General features: G+C 58.4%; 2 protein-coding genes across 2 annotated transcripts in view; one reads left to right on the forward strand and one right to left on the reverse strand.

The window, feature by feature from the left end:
• Positions 1-1,250: 1,250 nt before the first annotated feature.
• On the reverse strand, positions 1,251-6,584 carry FAM166C (family with sequence similarity 166 member C). The gene is made up of 3 exons (XM_054196501.1): positions 6,450-6,584; positions 5,560-5,672; positions 1,251-1,395 (listed from the first exon to the last, which is right to left on the reverse strand). Exons 1-3 carry the CDS (start codon positions 6,582-6,584, stop codon positions 1,251-1,253), a joined length of 393 nt encoding a protein of 130 aa, XP_054052476.1.
• An 11,843-nt stretch (positions 6,585-18,427) lies between these two features.
• The window catches only part of OTOF (otoferlin), a 121,685-nt gene continuing 120,388 nt past the window's right edge, over positions 18,428-19,724 (forward strand). The window contains exon 1 of the mRNA XM_054194326.1: positions 18,428-18,540. Coding sequence (XP_054050301.1) covers positions 18,462-18,540 — 79 coding nt within the window. The 5' untranslated portion in view covers positions 18,428-18,461. The remainder of the gene's footprint in view (positions 18,541-19,724) is intronic.

Raw genomic sequence — 19,724 nt, forward strand, 5'->3', positions numbered from 1 at the left:
GTAGTTTTCTTCCAGCAATTTCTCTGGCAGCTTCTTGAAGCCAAGTCAAGTTTTGCTGCGTGCAGCAGCCTGGGAAGGGGAACCCCATGGCTGAGAAGAATTACCCTGTTTGGTTTGCGTTGAACCTGACATGTGGTAACCTCCCGCGGTCCTGTCCTGCTCTCGTGTGGGATGAGGCAGTGGGCAACCAACCCTCTGCTTTGGCCACCCTGTCCTCTCCCAGGATGATGGGCTTTGTCTTGCAAGGCTGTTTCTTGCAGGGACGCCATGTGGACCTCTAAATGCTCTGATGACCTTCTCTGAACCCTCTCCTGTCTCCAGCATCTCCCCGTCTCCTGCTCCAGCATCTCCTGGAGGCAGGACGGCCACGCCATGCATGGGCAGCAAGGAGGGCAAACCCCCCACTGACTCCCAGTTTTGCCTGCTCTCCTCTCCACTCTTTTCCTAATTATTCCCACAGGCTGATTTGCTTTTTTGACCACTGCCAGCCACCCACCTGCTGCAAACCCGTGGTCTGGCTGCTGGGTGGTACTGCTGGGCTGGGAACCCATGGGTGATTCAGCAGCACCTTCTTCAGACACCCTCCTGCAGCCTTGTCTTGGTTACCCTGGGTAATTTCATGCCATCCACAGGCTCATCGAATCCCAGAATGGTTTCGGTGGGAAAGGACCTTCAAAGCCCACCCAGTGCCACCCCCTGCCCCGGGCAGGGACACCTCCCACCAGCCCAGGTTGCTCCAAGCCCCGGCCAACCTGGCCTTGAACCCCTCCAGGGATGGGGCAGCCACAGCTTCTCTGGGCAACCTGGGCCAGGGGCTCATCCCCCTCACATCAAAGAATTTCTTCCCAATATCTCATCTCAATCTCCCCTCCTCCAGTGTAAAACCGTTGCCCTTCGTCCTATCACTCCACTCCCTGCTCCAGAGTCCCTCATCACCCCATCTGAGGTCACTGGTGACTACACTGAAGTCCGTGTGCTCTTCCCTGCCATCGCATTGCTTCAGTAGCCCCCCCAGCCCAGGTGAGAGGGTCCTGGGTGACCCTGCCCCATGGCAGGAGAAGCTGCCTGGTGGGCAGCTGTCCCCTCTCCTTGGACGCCATGGACAAAGAGCATCCCTGCCACACGCAGGCAGGTCCCCATGGCACACAGAGCCTGAGGCTGCAGGCAGCTCCTTTGCCTTTATTTTCCCGTTGTTCCTCTCCCGGATGGAAAAAACAGGTTTCCACCGAGGCCAGGGTGGATGCCGTCGCTTAGGCTCGGCACTCAAAAAAGCTGTCTCGGATGGCTCTCTCCCGGGACGTGACCCTCTTCCCCGAGGGGAAGGTCTGGTAGGTCCGCAGGTTCATCGGTGACACTCGCAGCAAACGCCAGCGGGTCTTCGCGCTGAGCGGTGGGCTGGGGAGGAGCAGAGCACCGCGGAGGGTTACAGAGGTGCAGGCAGCAGGTACGGAGCTGTGGGCAGGAGTTCCAGGGGTGCAGGCAGGGCATCGAGGGCTGCAGGCAGGGCTCAGCCATAGGGGTGTCCTCCAAGGGCACCCTGTCACCCTTCACACCAGCAGAGCATCAGAAGCTGCAGAGCTTGCAGTGTTGTCCACCCAAAAGGACATGTTCAATCTGACCTGGCACTGGGCTGATGCAACCCCAGGGCTCCCAATTCCCAGCTCCATGGGCCGAGGCCAATGGTGTGAGGTTCAACAAGGCCAAGTGCCGGGTCCTGCCCTTGGGTCACACCAACCCCAGGGACGCTCCAGGCTGGGGCAGAGTGGCTGGAGAGCTGCCCAGCGGAAAAGGACCTGGGGGTGTTGGTCGACAGCGGCTGAATATGAGCCAGCAGTGTGCCCAGGTGGCCAAGGAGGCCACCAGCATCCTGGCCTGTGTCAGCACTAGTGGGGCCAGCAGGAGTGGGGCAGTGACCATCCCCCTGGACTGGGCACTGGGGAGGCCCCTCCTCGAGGGCTGTGTCCAGGTTTGGGCCCATCACGCCAAGAAAGACCTTGAGGGGCTGGAGCGTGTCCAGAGAAGGGCAACGGAGCTGGTGAGGGGTCTGGAGCACAAGTCTGGTGAGGAGCGGCTGAGGGAGCTGGGGGTGTTCAGCCTGGAGAAGAGGGGGCTGAGGGGAGACCTTCTGGCTCTCTACAGCTCCCTGAAAGGAGGGGGTAGCCAGGGGGGGTCGGGCTCTTCTCCCAAGGAACAGGCCATGGCACAAGAGGAAACGGCCTCAAGCTGCGCCAGGGGAGGTTTAGGATGGATATTGGGAACAATTTCCTCCTGGAAAGGGTTGTGAAGCATTGGAAGAGGCTGCCCAGGGCAGTGGTGGAGTCGCCATCCCTGGAGGGATTGAAAAGCCGGGCAGACGTGATGCTGAGGGACATGGGGTAGTGGTGGCCTTGGCAGTGTTGGGTTGATGGTTGGACTCGATGATCTGAAAGGTCCCTTCCAACCCGGGCAATTCTATGGTTCTGTGATTCCCGCTGGCTCTGCCTGCTCCTGAGCCCCACACGGGCACCCACAGCCTTGCCCGCAGGGATTGCGCAGGCACAGGCGTAACTCTCTGCCAAGTGCAAGGAAAGACAGACGGAATTGGGAGATTTTTGTCCGTGTCACGTCCAGAGCTGATGTTGCAAGGCCAAGAGGCACTCTCCTGTTTGCGAGCACTCATGATGCCCAGGCCACAAACGATGTAGAAGCAGCTCTGCGTATCGGCATTTCCCGGGTGGGTTCAGTCACACACCTGAGCGAGGAAGGACCCTGGGGATGGGAAAGTGCTTGAAGGTACAGAGGGATGGTAGAGATTGCTTTCAAGGCCACCACTCCTTGTGCCCCTTTGGGGACACATTGCCTGACCCTCCGGGAGCTGGACGAAGCCAAATCACTTCTGTGGGGACGGGTCAGGGAGCAGCGAGGTCCTCAGCAACAAGGAGCAGGGGCGCATAGCAGCAAGCCAGGGTGAGGATCAGGTCTGGAGACGGCGGTCAGGGTCAGGCACAGCCCAAGGGCCACCCAACAGCGAGGCAGGTCTGAGGTCAAGCCCAAATCCAGGTCCAGGTTGAAGTGGAGGATGCCCAAGTGCTCTGCCTGGGTGCAGAGCCAGCTGTGGCACAGCTGGAAAGGCGGGGGCTGGTGGTAAATCTGCAGCTTGAAAACAAATCCCAAAGGAAGGGAGGTGCCAGCCATCACCGCCAGCTTTGCTCACAACAGCTCTTATCAGCCAGGGCTGACCTTGGCCTCTGCCAGCTAAACTCCTGGAAGGGGGATGTGCTCATGGCCCCGACAGCATCTGGTTTGCTCCATCCACTTCCATCTATCCTCCTCGTCCCACGCATTTCTCCCCCTTGCCATGAGACCTGGCCTGGGTGAAGGACAGCCTCCCCCACTCCTCGTTTCTCATGGGCAGCCAAGGGCTGATAAGAAAGCGGGAGACAGCCACAGCACACAGCCACGATGAAATGCTCCTTGCCCATCAATTAACCTCTAATTTAAGCAGCTTCTCTGAGCTCCACACACAAAACTTTGCATATTCATGGATTTCCAGGGCTGGCCATAGCTCACAGCATCCCTGTGACTTCCCATCTCACAGCAAGGAGGGTCCAGCCACCTCCAGGGCTGTGAGAGCATCCATGGGGCAGAAGCAGCATCCAGATTCTCTGGTTGGTGCCTCCAGTGCTGTGGCTGGTCCGAGGCTCCCCCATGCGAGGAAGACATGGACGTACCGCAGCAAGGGCCACTGAGATGGGCTGGAGCCCATGATATAGACCTCCCTGCAGCGCTGCCTCCAGCGCTGGGGCCTCGGCACAGGAGAGACACGGAGCTGTTGGAGCGGGGCCAGAGGAGGCCCCGGAGATGCTGGGAGGGCTGGAGCCCCTCTGCTGGGAGGACAGGCTGAGAGAGCTGGGGGGGTTCAGCCTGGAGAAGAGAAGGCTCCGCGGAGACCTTCCAGCCCCTGCCAGTCCCTCAAGGGGCTCCAGGAAAGCTGGGGAGGGACTCTGGAGCAGGGAGGGGAGCCGTGGGACGAGGGGGAAGGGTTTTACACTGGAAGAGGGGAGATTGAGATGAGCTATTGGGAAGAAATTCTTTGGTGTGAGGGGGGTGAGCCCCTGGCCCAGGTTGCCCAGAGCAGCTGTGGCTGCCCCATCCCTGGAGGGGTTCAAGGCCAGGTTGGCCGGGGCTTGGAGCAACCTGGGCTGGTGGGAGGTGTCCCTGCCCAGGGCAGGGGGTGGCACTGGGTGGCCTTTAAAGGTCCCTTCGACCCAAACCATTCTGTGATTTGATGATTCTACGTGGAAGGAGAGGCAGAGCTGGGCTGTTCAGCCTTGAGAGAGGAGAAGGCAAAGGTGGATCTTATTATTGTCTGTCTAAGGGCAGGTAGCAGAGAAGAGAGGATCTAGGGGACGTAGAGATGTAGGAGGCTGGAGGTTGCACCTTGAATTTCGATGTGCACAGCAATAGAAGCAGCAATGGGCACAAGGATATAATGAAAATATCTGAGGATACTTTATCTGAAGGCCTCTGAAGACGACTGGGGGCTTTTTTTTTCCTGGATTTTACGCTCCTGTTGAGTCGCAGGAATACAGCACTAGAGGGCACCCACGTATTTCTCCTGGCGGTGGCTCCAGCTGCCTCCCACCGCAGCTCCCAGCCCCGAGCTGGCAGCGCCGTAGGCGCATTTTCAGCCCATTTCAGGTCCAGCGGCATCACCCCAGGAGGCCGGTGTTGTGCTCAGAGCTCAAGGCAAGAGGGAATTTTGGATGCCAGCTTTTACCAGAGTTGGTTGACAGCAATACACCCCTGTGATGGCTCCTCTGGTCCTTGGAGGGCTGAGCAGGGTGCTGGGGGCTGCCAGTGCCATGGGTTTCCATCCAGAGGGGCCGTGGGACACCGTGCCAGGCTGTGCCACAGAGCACACCAGCCGGTAATGCACAACCCATGGCTCTGAAGGTAGATGGTCTCAATTGGTTTTAGAATCATAGAATGATTTGGGTGGGAAGGGACCTTAAAGATCTCATTGCACCCCCTGCCCTGGGCAGGGACACCTCCCACCAGCCCAGGTTGCTCCAAGCCCCGGCCAACCTGGCCTTGAACCCCTCCAGGGATGGGGCAGCCACAGCTTCTCTGGGCAGCCTGGGCCAGGGGCTCACCCCCCTCACACCAAAGAATTTCTTCCCAATAGCTCATCTCAATCTCCCCTCTTTCAGTTTAACATCCCCTCGTCCCATGGCTCCCCTCCCGGATTGGATGTGGGGCTGGCTTTCCCCCACAGCTCTCTGGTTTCATCCCACCAGCCCTAAGCCCTTGGGAATTGGGTGCCACCATGTCCTAGGGACATCGCTACTCACAGGTTGACCACAACGTCCTAGGGACATTGATACTCACTCACAGGTTGACCACCACATCCTAGGGACATCGGTAGTCACAGGTCAACAACCATGTCCTAGGGACATCGGTAGTCACTGGTTGACCACCACATCCTAGGGACATCAGTGCTCACAGGTCAACTACCATGTCCTAGGGACATTGATACTCACAGGTTGATCACCACGTCCTAGGGGCATCGGTACTCACAGGTCGAGCGGATGAGGATGTCTCTCCTTTTCCTTCGCAGGCAGCACAAAGTAAGGAACGATCTGCATCGTCCCGCTCTTGTCCCGGTAAAACTCACGGTGCTGCTGGGTCAGCTGCAGATAAAGACAAGCATGCCGGTGTTTCAGCCTGAGTTCAGCACTCCAAGTCTTGTTGGCAGCAGGATTTTGCAGGGGTTGCCATTGCAAGCACATGGCCATCCCCTCCCCGCTATAAAGTGCAGAAATGACGGCCACAGCCGTGCGCGGCCTCACACACTCGGGATGCTGCACTAACAGGCAATTTAATAATCATAGAATCATAGGATTGCCCAGGTTGGAAGGGGCCTTTCAGATCATCGAGTCCAACTGTTAACCCAGCACTGCCAAGGCCACCACTACCCCATGGCCCTCAGCACCACGTCTGCCCGGCTTTTCAATCCCTCCAGGGATGGCGACTCCACCACTGCCCTGGGCAGCCTCTTCCAATGCTTCACAACCCTTTCCAGGAGGAAATTGTTCCCAATATCCATCCTAAACCTCCCCTGGCGCAACTTGAGGCCGTTTCCTCTTGTGCCAGGGCCTGTTCCTTGGGAGAAGAGCCCGACCCCCCCTGGCTACCCCCTCCTTTCAGGGAGCTGTAGAGAGCCAGAAGGTCTCCCCTCAGCCCCCTCTTCTCCAGGCTGAACACCCCCAGCTCCCTCAGCCGCTCCTCTAGACCTGTTCTCTAGACACACAAGCTGCCTCAAGTCAGATCTGACAGCTGAGGTGCCATCCCTGCCCGCATGGTTTTGGGCAGAGAGCAGAGGAGGGGACATCTGTCTCCAGCCCCCCGTAGCCAGCAGGACCTGTGGCCACCTTGGCTCCCCTCCACGGTACCCGTCGTGTCCTCACCTGGTAGAACCTGCTCAGCTGCTGGGATCGGCTGCCATCCAGGTTGAAGGGGGTGCGCAGTGGGACGTGTGGGTACAGCTCCTTGTCCTCTGCTTGGCACGCTGCCACTGTCTGGGGACCCTGGGAGTATCTCATGGTGGCGTTCCCACAGGTGTTTCTGAAAGCAAATGGTGGTTTTCATAGAAACACAGACTGGTTTGGGTGGGAAGGGATCTTAAAGGCCACCCAGTGGCACCCCCTGCCCTGGGCAGGGACACCTCCCACCAGCCCAGGTTGCTCCAAGCCCCGGCCAACCTGGCCTTGAACACCTTGGTTTTACACTGGAAGAGGGGAGATTTAGCTGAGATCTGAGGAAGAAATTCTTTGGTGTGAGGGGGGTGAGCCCCTGGCCCAGGGTGCCCAGAGCAGCTGTGGCTGCCCCATCCCTGGAGGGGTTCAAGGCCAGGTTGGCCGGGGCTTGGAGCAACCTGGGCTGGTGGGAGGTGTCCCTGCCCAGGGCAGGGGGTGGCACTGGGTGGCCTTTAAGGTCCCTTCCCACCCAAACCAGTCTGTGATTCTACGTGCAGCTGATGACATTGCCCTGCAATGCTGTTCACCTCTACCAGTATCAACTGGCCACAAATCCAAAGCAAAGTGGTCAATAGAGACATCCGATATGTAAGTAGCCTGTTGCTCGCCACGCTCCACAGTGCTGGAGGAATATTTGTGTGAACTTGTCCAAGTGCCAAAAACTGGGGACGTGATTTAAGCCCGCGAGCCCCCACAGAGCCAAAGCCAGCCTGTAGCCCCGGGCAGGGGGAGAGGAGCCCATCACCCGGATGTCCTGGCATTGGGGCCGTTGTCTCCGCAGCCTGGCTGCCGTTTTGCCGAGTTGCCAGAGCAGCTGAAGAAGAGGAGAAACGAGAGACTGGGCAGCAAACCCACTTTGGGGTTAAAGTGGTGAGATCTGAACTGGGAGTGGGGTGTCAACCAGTGCTGAAAATGATGCTCTCAAAAGACCGGAGGAAAAATTATATATATATACACACATACATATATACACACATACATATATACATATATTTAAAAATTCAATAATTAAAAATATATATGTATATATAATTTTTCCTCTGGTCTTTTGAGAGCTCCTACAAATACAGCTCTGCCTGGAAGGGAGACCTGGACTCCAGCAGCTCGGAGAGCAGCAGGGAGAGGGATGGACGCCAGCCACGCACGTAACCCCACCAGCGAGGAGCCTCCTGGCCCCCGGGCTGGCTTTATATCAGGGGAAATCTGCCAGGAACGGGCATTCCCACCCAGGGCAAGGGCTGCCCGGGGCAAGGGCATCCCCTGGCAGTTTGGACCAGCACTGGCTGCAGCACGAGTCTTTGCTTACACAAAACAAAAGGAGACGTGAAAGAAAACAAGAGGGGGAGAACATAGGTGACGATGGGAAGGGGCTGGGGCAGGGGGGAGATGGGGCAAAAATTGGTGCAGCTCATTTGGGCAAGAGACACATTTGGGGTCTATCAGGGAGAGGAAAAGCCCCCGAAATCCTCCCAGGACCAGGGGGCGCATTAGCAGGGTGCACGGGAGACCTCTGCCTCTCTCAAAGGCTGCGTGCATTATTCACTGCCCTCCTGCGATATGCACGAGGCAGGGAGGAAATCCACCCTCTACAACCACCGATAAAAAGGACAACCCCTGACCCGTGTAAAACAGCCCGAGGAAACACGAAGACGTGGGGGCTGGAAGGGCAGAGCAGTCGGGAGATGGAGTCTCTGCAGCACCCGGCTCCTACAGCGCGTGTTAAATGCAGATGAGAGGATGGGTGCAGGGTCCACAGGGCAGGGTCCAGGATCCACGAAGGGTGCAGGGTGTTTGGGGCAAGGTTCAGGATCCACGAAGAGTGCAGGGGGCAGGGGGCAGGGTGCGGGGTCCATGAAGGGTGCAGGGTCCATGGGACAGCGTGCAAGACCCATGGGGCAGGGTGCAGGATCCATGAGGGGTGCAGGATCCATTAAGGGTTCAAGGTCCATGGGGCAGGGTGCAGGATCCATGAAGGGTCCAGGATCCATGAAGGGTGCAGGGTGTTTGGGGCAAGGTTCAGGATCCATGAAGAGTGCAGGGTCCATGGGACAGGGTGGGGGATCCATGAAGGGTGCAGGGTTTTTGGGATAAGGTGTAGGATCCCTGAGGGGTGCAGGATGTTTGGGGCAAGGTTCAGGATCCACGAAGAGTGCAGGGTCCTTGGGGCAGGGTGCAGGACCCATGAAGGGTACAGGGTCCATGGGACAGGGTGCAAGACCCATGGGGCAAGGTGCAGGATCCATGAGGGGTGCAGGATCCATTAAGAGTTCAGGGTCCATGGGACAGGGTGCAGGATCCATGAAGGGTGCAGGGTTTTTGGGATGACATGCAAGGTCCATGGGGCAGGGCGCAGGACTCATGATGGGTGCAGGGTCCATAGGGCAGGGTGCAGGATCCATGAAGGGTGCAAGGTTTTTGGGATAAGGTGTAGGATCCATGAGGGGTGCAGGACCCATGATGGGTGCAGGGTTTTTGGGATGGGGTGCAGGATTCATGAAGGGTGCAGGGTGTTTGGGACAAGGTTCAGGATCCACGAAGAGTGCAGGATCCATGGGTCAGGGTGCAGGATCCATGAAGGGTGCAGGGTGCAGGATCCATGAAGGTTGCAGGGCCCACAGAGCAGGGTGCGGGATCCATGAAGGGGGCAGGGTTTTTGGGATGGGGTGCAGGATCCATGAAGGGTGCAGGACCCATGATGGGCGCAGGGCCCATGGGGCAGGGTGAGGGTCCCCAGGGTGCCGGTCTGGTTGTCCTCAGCCCATACCTGCTGCCAGTCGTGTCCGGGCTGTGGAGGGTCCCTGCACTGCGGTTCCCCTGGATCCGTCCTGTTTGGTTCTGCTGGGCCCAGCTGGGTCACAAACACCATCACCGGGCAACCACGGGAGCCCGGGAACACCCCACAGAACCCCCAGCACCCTGAGATCCCCAGCACCCCAACACCTTCTCTTGAACATCCCCTGCACCCAGCGCATCCACCCATCCATCCCTCACCACTGCGCCCGCCCTGGCTCCACAGCCTGCGCCCCTCCCCAACACCCCCCACACCCCCCGCCCTCCACAAACATCCCCAGATTCACATTTTTTAGGCTTTTGGGGATTTTTTTTTCCCAGCTCTATGTCTAGGGGGAATAGTAGGTGCCGTTCCTGCCCGAGGAGGGCAACCAGGGACCTGTCCTGGAAAGCCTTTGGGAAGGGTCTTCCCGAGAACCAATGTTAAAAAAAAATATTATTGCACACAGAGATCCGCACATTGTATTAAAATAATCCGTGTAAAATGATCTTCGCTTGCAGGGGCCACTGGGAGGCGTGGGAATTGGAGAGGGTCTTCTTGGTTTGCACCTCGGCTCTGAGATATTTCAAATTAAAAAAAAAAAAAAAAAAAAGGGGAAAAAGAAGAAAAGAAAAAGAAAATGAAAGAAAATAGAAACGCAGAGGCTTTAAGCACCTTCCTCACGCTCGGACATTGCAGTGCCAGCTCTGGAGAAGGTCTCCCAGCCGCCTTCTCTCCCAGTTGGGTCACGCGGCAGAGGCGTGTGTTGGTCTCACTGGGTTGCTCAGCCTCCAGTCTCAGCATTTCCAAAATCATCACTTTCCTGGAGGACGGATCTGCTGGGGAGTCCACGGGCCGTTCCCGGGTCGAGCCATGCATCCCCATCCCCGTGCCCCAGTGGCCAAGCTCCTGCCACCGTCCTCTCTCGTTCCCAGCGAGATGTGGAGTCAGCCACCACGGGACTGGGGAGACACTGGGAGGGCTGGGATCCATCACCGGGAGTTTGCTATGGGCACGGCAGACCCATAGCAGAAACCCACCACCCGTCCTCACGGCTGGCTCCTCTCTGCGGGGCGGAGAGATGAGGAAAGCTGCTTTCTTTGAAAACTGCTGATTTTTTGGCTGGGAAAGGGGACTGGCCCTCCTCCGGCTGGGGACAGGGCAGCCAGGGCAGGGGACAGGGGCTGCTGGTGCAGCCGGAGGAGAAGGGAGCCGGTGGGAGACTTGAAGGGGGTGAAGAAGCTGCTGAGAGAGAGGAGAAGGGCTGTGGTGGAGGGAGAGACAGCTCAAGGAGGAAAGTTCTTGGAGAGCCAAAGGTGGGACCGGCTGCGTTCAAGGCTTTCTCCAGGGAGAGCAGACAAAGGTGCTGAGGATGTGCTGGGAGGGTCCCAGACCTTTCGAGGAGATGCCACCCAGTTCCAAGCCCCAGGGTGTTTGTGCCCTGCAGCATGGCCTGGGGAGATGATGTGGAGCCCCAGGTGCCACCCTGCTCATCCCGGCCTGAGGAGCCGCATTGGTAGCCACATCTCAAGGGCTGTGTCCAGTTTGGGGCCCCTCACGCCAAGAAAGACCTTGAGGGGCTGGAGCGTGTCCAGAGAAGGGCAACGGAGCTGGTGAGGGGTCTGGAGCACAAGTCTGGTGAGGAGCGGCTGAGGGAGCTGGGGGTGTTCAGCCTGGAGAAGAGGGGGCTGAGGGGAGACCTTCTCGCTCTCTACAGCTCCCTGAAAGGAGGGGGTAGCCAGGGGGGGTCGGGCTCTTCTCCCAAGGAACAGGCCATGGCACAAGAGGAAACGGCCTCAAGTTGTGCCAGGGGAGGTTTAGGATGGATATTGGGAACAATTTCCTCCTGGAAAGGGTTGTGAAGCATTGGAAGAGGCTGCCCAGGGCAGTGGTGGAGTCGCCATCCCTGGAGGGGTTGAAAAGCCGGGCAGACGTGGTGCTGAGGGCCATGGGGTAGTGGTGGCCTTGGCAGGGTTGGGTTGATGGTTGGACTCGATGATCTGAAAGGTCTTTTCCAACCTAAATGACTCTGCGATTCTGTGACACACGGACCCGCTGTTACCAAGGATGCCGAGCTCTCGCCTCTCCCCTGCATGGCTGAACCCGGGGAGGACACTCAGCTCAGAAAATCTCACGCGGACACCGTCCAAGCACTGATTTACACAGGAATGTTCACTGGTTCGCCTCGGATTTGCCATTCCCCCTTTCTTAGCAAGCCCTTTCACTTGCTCACCCTTTTGCTTATCTACAAAACCTGCCTCCGCAGCATTTTCCCCCTTTTTGCCAGAGACCGACACACGCGTGCGGAGCCGCCCGCTGCAGCTCTCGAAATGGCAGATGATGCCACGAGGCCCCACTCCTGGGAGCTGCTTCCCCGAAGTTCTTTAAAATGAAGGAGACTGGCCAAAATTCTTCAAAATTAAAGCGACGGGGCTGCAGGGAGGACGACGGCAGATGGAGGGAGACTTGCAGTGGCGGAGTCAAGGTCGGGAAGAGCTGGGGTCTGAAAGACGGACTCTGTGAGCGGAGCGATGAGAGACGGCAGGGGACAAGGGTTGGTCGCAGCCCTTTTTCCACTCGTTCCTTCTCCCCAGTTTGAGTAGTCATGAGTAAATCTCTTGGATGCTCCCCACGCACCGCCAGGAGCCAGCCCTGCTCCATCAATGGGCAGTTCATCAACGGGGGCTTCAGTTCCCTCTGCGCGGGGCTAAATTGGCGTGACCGCTCTCCAGGGAGCTGCGGTGCGAGTGACGTCGGTACAGCGCTTGGCATCTCCCCAGGGAAAGGGCAGGAGAAGCTCCAGAAAGGTGCTTTGGTTTGGGTGTTTGCCCTCCATGGTGGGGGGGCTCCTCGTTACTCCCCCTCCGAGGCCGTGGCTCAGTCCTGGCTGTTGGGGCAAAGGGGCAGCGGCTGCACAAGGAAGAGCAGGGCCAAAAAAGGGGATTATGACGGAAAATGAAGAAATGCACATCGCCGTCCCTCAGGGCAAGGAGGCTCTGGAACCTGCCGTACCCAAAGCACGCTGTCCCCAAAGCACACTGTCCCCAAACTTCTTAGTAACAAAGTACACTGTCCCCAAAGCCTGTTGTGCCCAAAGCTCATTGTCCCCAAAGCATGCTGTCCCCAAAGCTCATTTTCCCCAAAGCACGCTCTCCCCAGTGCTCACTGTCCCCAAAGCTCATTGTCCCCAAAGCACACTCTCCCCAGTGCTCACTGTCCCCAAAGCTCATTGTCCCCAAAGCACACTCTCCCCAGTGCTCACTGTCCCCAAAGCTCATTGTCCCCAAAGCACGCTCTCCCCAGTGCTCACTGTCCCCAAAGCTCATTGTCCCCAAAGCACGCTCTCCCCAGTGCTCACTGTCCCCAAAGCTCATTGTCCCCAAAGCACACTCTCCCCAGTGCTCACTGTCCCCAAAGCTCATTTTCCCCAAAGCACGCTCTCCCCAGTGCTCACTGTCCCCAAAGCTCATTGTCCCCAAAGCACGCTCTCCCCAGTGCTCACTGTCCCCAAAGCTCATTGTCCCCAAAGCCTGCTATCCCCAAAGCTTATTGTCCCCAAAGCATGCTGCCCCAAAGCACATTGTCCCCAAAGCACGTTGTCCCCAAAACCTGCTATCCCCAAAGCACGCTGTCCCCAAAGAATGCTGTCCCCAAAGCTCGTGGTCCCCAAATCCTGCTGTTGCCAAAGCATACTGTCCCCAGAGCCTGCTGTCCCCAAAGCACACTGTCCCCAAATCCTGCTGTCCCCAAAGCATACTGTCCCCAGAGCCTGCTGTCCCCAAAGCACACTGTCCCCAAATCCTGCTGTCCCCAGAGCTCACCGTCCCCAAAGCCCACGTTTCTTGCGGGTGCGTCACTTGGCAGGAGAAGGAGAAGTGCCCTCTCCATGCCCTGGGGATGTCACACCGCCCGGGTGGCACGAGAAGAGCGACCGAGCAGGGGCAAACACACCACTGGGTGTACGGCCACGGCGGGGTCACATCCCATCGGCACTCCAACATCCCTGGAGCCTGTCCCAGAGATTCCTGCTGATGGGAGGGGACAAAATTGGTCCCTGAGGGCGATGCCTTTGCCCAGCTCTCAGGCGACACCAAAAAAAAAAAAAGTGGGAAAAGAAAAACACAGCAACTTTCTGCAATTAATATAAAGGATTTGACAAATGGGGAGGCTGATATGATTTTTCCAAGCGTGGGAAGAAAAGAGCTGCGGAAAAAAAAAATAAAATAGAGAAAAGGAGTTAACAAGAGACAATTTCATTAATTTTGGACGTAACGTTCTGCAGCATCGCCATGAGACTGTCGCTTCAGCTTCTGCAACGGCGTTTATTTTAATGGGATACTGGTGCCGTGGGAGGCGTTCGCGGAGGGACTGGTTGAGGCCTGATCCTGCCGCGGCAAACAGCCCTTTCCCCCTCGCCTCTGGTGTAAAACCATAGTAAATCCGAGCAGTCGGCAGTGATTCAGAGGTGGGTGGGGGATTTTATTCACAGGCAGCGACGTGAAAATTGCAGAGATGTTGCAAAAAAACCGAAATTGATGTTTATAGCGGGCATTTTCTCCTCTTGCGCTGTTGATCGCAGGCAGGCCTCCTCAGCGCTCGAACCGGAGAGAACATTTTTGTCGCCCCGTACTTTGACAGCCCTTGTGTTGCCTTGACTTCATAGAATCATAGAATCGTTAGGGTTGGAAGGGACCTTAAAGATCATCCAGTTCCAAGCCCCCTGCCGTGGGAAGGGACACCTCCCACTACAGCAGGTTGCTCAGAGCCCCGTCCAGCCTGGCCTTAAAATCTTCCAGGGATGGGGCTTCCACCCCCTCTCTGGGCAACCTGTTCCCATGTCTCCCCACCCTCATGGTGAAGAACTTCTTCCTAACGTCCAGGCTGAATCGACCCATCTCTAGTTTTAATCTGTTCCCTCTAGTCCCACCATTACCCGACATCCTAAAAAGTCCCTCCCCAGCTTTCTTGGAGGCCCCCTTAAGATACTGGTAGGCCACTCGAAGGTCTCCTCGGCGCCTTCTTTTCTCCAGACTGAACAACCCCAACTCTCTCAGTCTGTCCCCATAGGAGAGGTGCTCCAGCCCTCTGATTGTCCTCGTGGCCCTTCTCTGGACACGTTCCAGCACGTCCGTATCTCTCTTGTAGTAGGGGCTCCAGAACTGGACGCAGTGCTCCAGGTGGGGTCTCACGAGAGTGGAGTGGAGGGGGAGAATCACCTCCCTCGACCTGCTGGCCACGCTTCTCCTGATGCAGCCCTGATGCAGGTACGATTGGCTTTCTGGGCTGCCAGCACACACTGACGGCTCATGTTGAGCTCATGACTTCGCTGCAGCTGGGTTCCTGTGCTGCTCCTGCTCATCTCCATTATCCCATTTACGGGTGGAACTGGGTGGATAAACCAGCCGGGGTGCAAGCGTGGAGCTCCCACCATCCAGCAGAGCATTGAGCTCTGGAGATCTCCAGCCAAGAGCAGCCAAACTCTGCTGGGCTGTGGCCTCCTGGGAGGATGCTTATGTCCGGCAGCCCAGATTTAATGCACCTCATTAAAGACCCACATCTACCTCATCTTCTCTCTCAAGTTCTTCTTTCTTGCTTTGCTGTGGCTCTTTGTTTAAGCCTGGGAGTTAAAACTAGGGGTTACCACTCCCCAGGAGCCCTCCTCCCGTGCTTTTACAGTAGGAACGGTTAAATCATGTCTGGGGTTTCATGTAAAATAAGAGTGGGGAAAAAAGAAGTCCACAATCCTCATCAGGTCCTTCAGGCGGGTGTTCTCACGGTGGCCACCCAGCATCACTCACCTACCACACGTTGCTGCTCCAAGTGAGCTGTCCCACTGCCTCTTGTAAGGAATATCTTCAGTCAACACGCCTTACGCTGGACTTCTTTTACTTCATTATCTACTCTCTGGTATTGAATAAGAGGTTTTAAATTGACTACATGATGTAGAAGGTGTTTTCTGTGGCACTTGTGCTTTTAGGGCAATGTGGGTTGTGCTGAAGGTGCCTCCTGGAAATGAGACCTCCTGGAAATGAGACCTCCTGGTGTCGTTTTCTTGCTCTCAAATCAGGTGAATTGGAGAAGCGGAGCTGGGGGAGATGAAGGTGAGGACATCTTCTGCTGGATGCCCAGAAAAGATGGGCAGTATTGGACCGAGGGGCTTCACCTGGCTGTTGTGCCCCACCAGAGCTGCCCAACGATAAGGGTCAGAGCTGCACTCGGGTTGACATTCATGGACCTGCACGTTGACTACACAGCAGAGAGAGTCAAGCACCTCAGAGGCCAAGCGAAGTTAAACCATGTCACAAACCTATGAAAGGTCCTCTAAGCAGCCAGGATAAACCCCAGAGGAACCTTCATTGCCTCTAAACTCCATGTTTTTCAGCAGGAGCGAAGGCAGAAGGTTGAGAGGGGTTGCAGAAGCAGCAGCAGCAGCCTGGCTGGCTCGGCCGAGGAAGAGCAGCCAGAGAGCGAAACCTGCAGGTTTGGCAGTATCAGAGAGCCAGGACCCATCTCTGGCTCCTGTGTGGTCTCACCTCCTCAGCTCTTGCACGGCCCCAAGCTCCCGTTGGCGCTAAGTGGGCCAGGTTGGCCAAGGCTGCATCTTCTCCTCCTGATGTTACCAGAACCCCACCTTCTCCCTGAGTCCCTGACAATGGGGCGCTCTACTGGACACTGCTGAGGACACTGCTGCCTGCCCCATCACCTCCTCCCTCCCTGCTGCAACACCCCCCCCTCCGGGCTGTGCCACCAGGAGGTAATTATGAACCTAACGAGAAACGGCACACAGGTTTCTTCACTCTCATGCACTTATGAATGAGCATAATGGTCTTTCCCGCTGGCAGGAGGGCAGCAATCCAGCCTCCCTAACACAACCTGAGGTGGCAGATGGAAACAGATGCCTTATTTCCACTGTTTTATTATCCATTTATGAAGGTTTCACCCTCACTTCTCTTTGATGATGCTAAAGCTCTCCTGGGTTCGCTCTTCACCACAGATGGTTTTTTCCTGAAAGTGCCCAAGCAGGAAAGGGAGATGTGTGAGCCTGAAAGGCCCTTGTGTCTGTGCTCTTCCTCTTCCCAAATGCCTGTGTTATCCTCCTTGAAAAAAAGGACAAGTTTGGGGGATGGAGAGCAGCCCTGAGGAGAAGGACTTGGGGGTGCCGGGGCGGGAGAAACCGGCCATGAGCCGGCACCGTGCGCTGGCAGCCCAGAACCCCCCCGCAGCCTGGGCTGCATCCCCAGCAGCGTGGGCAGCAGGGCGAGGGGGGGATTCTGCCCCTCTGCTGCGCTCGGGGGAGACCCCCCTGCAGTGCTGCCTCCAGCGCTGGGGCCTCGGCACAGGAGAGACACGGAGCTGTTGGAGCGGGGCCAGAGGAGGCCCCGGAGATGCTGGGAGGGCTGGAGCCCCTCTGCTGGGAGGACAGGCTGAGAGAGCTGGGGGGGTTCAGCCTGGAGAAGAGAAGGCTCCGCGGAGACCTTCCAGCCCCTGCCAGTCCCTCAAGGGGCTCCAGGAAAGCTGGGGAGGGACTCTGGAGCAGGGAGGGGAGCCGTGGGACGAGGGGGAAGGGTTTTACACTGGAAGAGGGGAGATTGAGATGAGATATTGGGAAGAAATCCTTTGGTGTGAGGGGGGTGAGCCCCTGGCCCAGGTTGCCCAGAGAAGCTGTGGCTGCCCCATCCCTGGAGGGGTTCAAGGCCAGGTTGGCCGGGGCTGGGAGCAGACTGTGTGGTGGTGTGCTCTCCCCTTTTCCCCCTTCCCCCAGCTCCTGCTCAAGCCATAACCATCAGCAGGAGGTGTGACGAGTTGCACCTGGACTTCGGGGGATGGCTGGCAACACAGTCAAAACACTGTCTGGAGCAGAGAGCGACACATTTTGTTCCCGTGCGAATATGACTGTAGGTCAGTTCTCTTACTCCATAAGTAGGCGACAGCCCGGGAGCCCTTTGAGCTCTCCTGCACCGCCGTGGCTGCACGCTGGGATCTCCCCTTGAGTGGGGACGCTCGCTTAAGGTTCTGCTCCTGGAGGCTGAGAGATTCCTTGCCGCAACAGGTCCTCGGTAAGTGACTAAGAGCATGCTAAACTTTAAATCTCAGCTAAGTGCTTAGCTAAAGGATTGATTGCGCGTATATAATCCTTTAGACATAAACCGTTGACCAAGTCTGGGGCTGGGATTGGATCCAGCCGCACCCAGACTCCTCTCGGAGAAGGAGTTCAGAAAGCTCAGGGGGTCCTTTCTGAGCCTCGGGACACACCGGGGGGGGGTCTCCCTGAGAGCTTGTCTGCCCCCGGCCTCTCTGCAGTAAATAACCAAGGGTACCTGGCCATCCAACCTTGTAAAACACAGTCACATTGACTACTAACTTTGTTAAATGACTCTTTTATGTTCATAAATATTTCACTACTTCTCTCTTACAAGTGAAGTTAATCACTCTGCCCGAGACAACCTGGGCTGGTGGGAGGTGTCCCTGCCCAGGGCAGGGGGTGGCACTGGGTGGGCTTTGAAGGTCCTGCTAACCCTATGGATAATAGCCCACTCATATCTTGCACTTGACCCCAGGAGACGCAGAGAACAGGGCAGGATCCCCGCACTGGCCGGCCCTTGGTGGTCCCAGGTGGTGGGGGGTGAGCTCAGGTCTTCCCGGGCACCCCTCGTTTCCTCTCCCCCGTGATATGCCTTGGGGGGGTGGGGAGATGGGGCACACGCTTTTGCCCCAGAGGCTCCAGCTTGCAGATGCTGAGAGCACCCAGCCATGCTGGGGAGGGGGGGGGGGGGAGCCCTGCCTCAGTTTCCCCACTCACTCACAGCCCCGTGCAATGGGAGGGGGAATTCCTCTTCAGCCCCCCCTCGACTTTCCCCGGGGGGGGGGAAGGAGAAGGGAGGGGAGAAATGGGAGGAAGGGGAGGGGAGGGGAGGGGAGGGCCGGCCACGCCGCTGCTGAATAATTCAACACTTGGCGGGGTGGGGGGGCGCAGCGCTCCGCGCACCGCACCGCGCTTCGGAGCGCAGCTGGGAGCGCGGCACCGCGCCCGGCACCGCACCGCCCCGCACCGCTCCGCGCCCCGCATCCCCCCGCCTCCAGCCGGCACCGCACCCCCCCTCCCCGCGCATCCCCCCGCCTCCGGCCGGCACCGCGCACCCCCCCGCGCCCCGCTCCGCGCCTCGCCGCGCACCATGGCCCTGCTGCTGCAGCTCCGCACCGCCTCCGGCCTCCGCGGCAGAGCCGACCGCATCGCCAAAGCGGCTTTCCGAGGTAGCGGGGACGGGGGCGGCGCGGGGGGGGGGACGGGACGGAGGGGGGGATCCCGCCACCGGCTGTGCCCCGCCGCCCCCCTGCCTCAGTTTCCCCGCCGAGCTTGGGTTGGGAAGGGGGGAGGCGAGCCTGCCCTCCCCGTCTGGGGCATGAGCCCCCCCGCTAGAGCTGCTCTGCTGGGGACCCCCCTGCCTACCTGGGACCCTGCAGCCCCCCAATACCCTCCCACGGGCAGCCCTTCGGGAGGGGGGGGGCTCATCCAGGTGAGGTCCCAGGGTGACACCCCCCCGCCCCCGGCAGAGGGACTCCCCACCTTTGGGGAGCTGGGCTCCCGCTGTAGCGTCTAGGGCTTGGTCGCGACGCTGTGCCACCAAGGAAGTGTCACTGGAAGGGCCAGGAGGGGAACTTGCCTTGTGCCGGGACCTGGCGGCTGCCCGGATTTCTCCTAAGGATGCTGCAGGGTTGGGTTTTCTGCTCGGATCCTCCCCAGCTCCAAAGCTTTCCAAGGGAAGCTGCAAAAAGGAGCAAAAAACTCTCCAGGGGTGCACAACCATGGCTGCTCCCAACCCTTTTCCGAGCCCCCCTCCCCAAGGGCTTGGGGAGGGCTCGGCGTGGGGTCCCTGCGTGGGGCTGGACCCGCCGTCCCGCGGGTGGGAGCCCAGCGGTGGCAGAGGCGGGTGTGGGATGGTTTGACAGGGATAGAAATCCTTTCTCTGTGCGAATGCGCCGCGGGAAGAGCAGGGGAGAAGGTATTTCCATCACCTCCCAGCCAGCGCTGCCCAAAGTGGCCTTCCCTGCACGGCCTTAATGACCACAGTGTCGTTAAAAAAGCCTAATTACCCCCTTATTTCCCTGTCCTCGCCTCCCAGCGTCAATGCAGGCTAAATAATGTCTCCGGGAACAGGTCGTACCCCCGGCCGGCTTGAAGCCTGTGGCGGTCCCGACCCTAAGCCACCCCCGGGGACACCCCACCACCTCCCCTGGCAGTGGGGAGGGGGCATCTGCAGGAGGACCAAAGGCCACCATGGGTTTTCCCGGTGAGCCCCAGCAGGACCCCCGTTTCCCATCCTCAGCGTGCCTGGCCCCGAGCCCGGCGCACAGCCCCTGTGGCACGGGCAGGATCCGTCCCTGCCTCAAGATCGTGGCGTAAGAGCCACCGTGAGACCCCGCGGTCTGAGCCCCGG

Source organism: Rissa tridactyla, chromosome 3 (genome assembly GCF_028500815.1).
Source record: "Rissa tridactyla isolate bRisTri1 chromosome 3, bRisTri1.patW.cur.20221130, whole genome shotgun sequence".
Classification (NCBI taxonomy): domain Eukaryota; kingdom Metazoa; phylum Chordata; class Aves; order Charadriiformes; family Laridae; genus Rissa; species Rissa tridactyla.

Bases quoted from the DNA above. Each gene is read 5' to 3' on its own strand.
- FAM166C (XM_054196501.1), bottom strand. From the start codon at position 6,584: ATGAGATACTCCCAGGGTCCCCAGACAGTGGCAGCGTGCCAAGCAGAG. The intron at 5,673-6,449 runs GTGAGGACACGA...CTTTATCTGCAG, and splicing joins AGCTGAGCAGGTTCTACCAG to CTGACCCAGCAGCACCGTGA. The intron at 1,396-5,559 runs GTGAGTACCGAT...GCTCCTCCCCAG, and splicing joins CATCCTCATCCGCTCGACCT to CCCACCGCTCAGCGCGAAGA.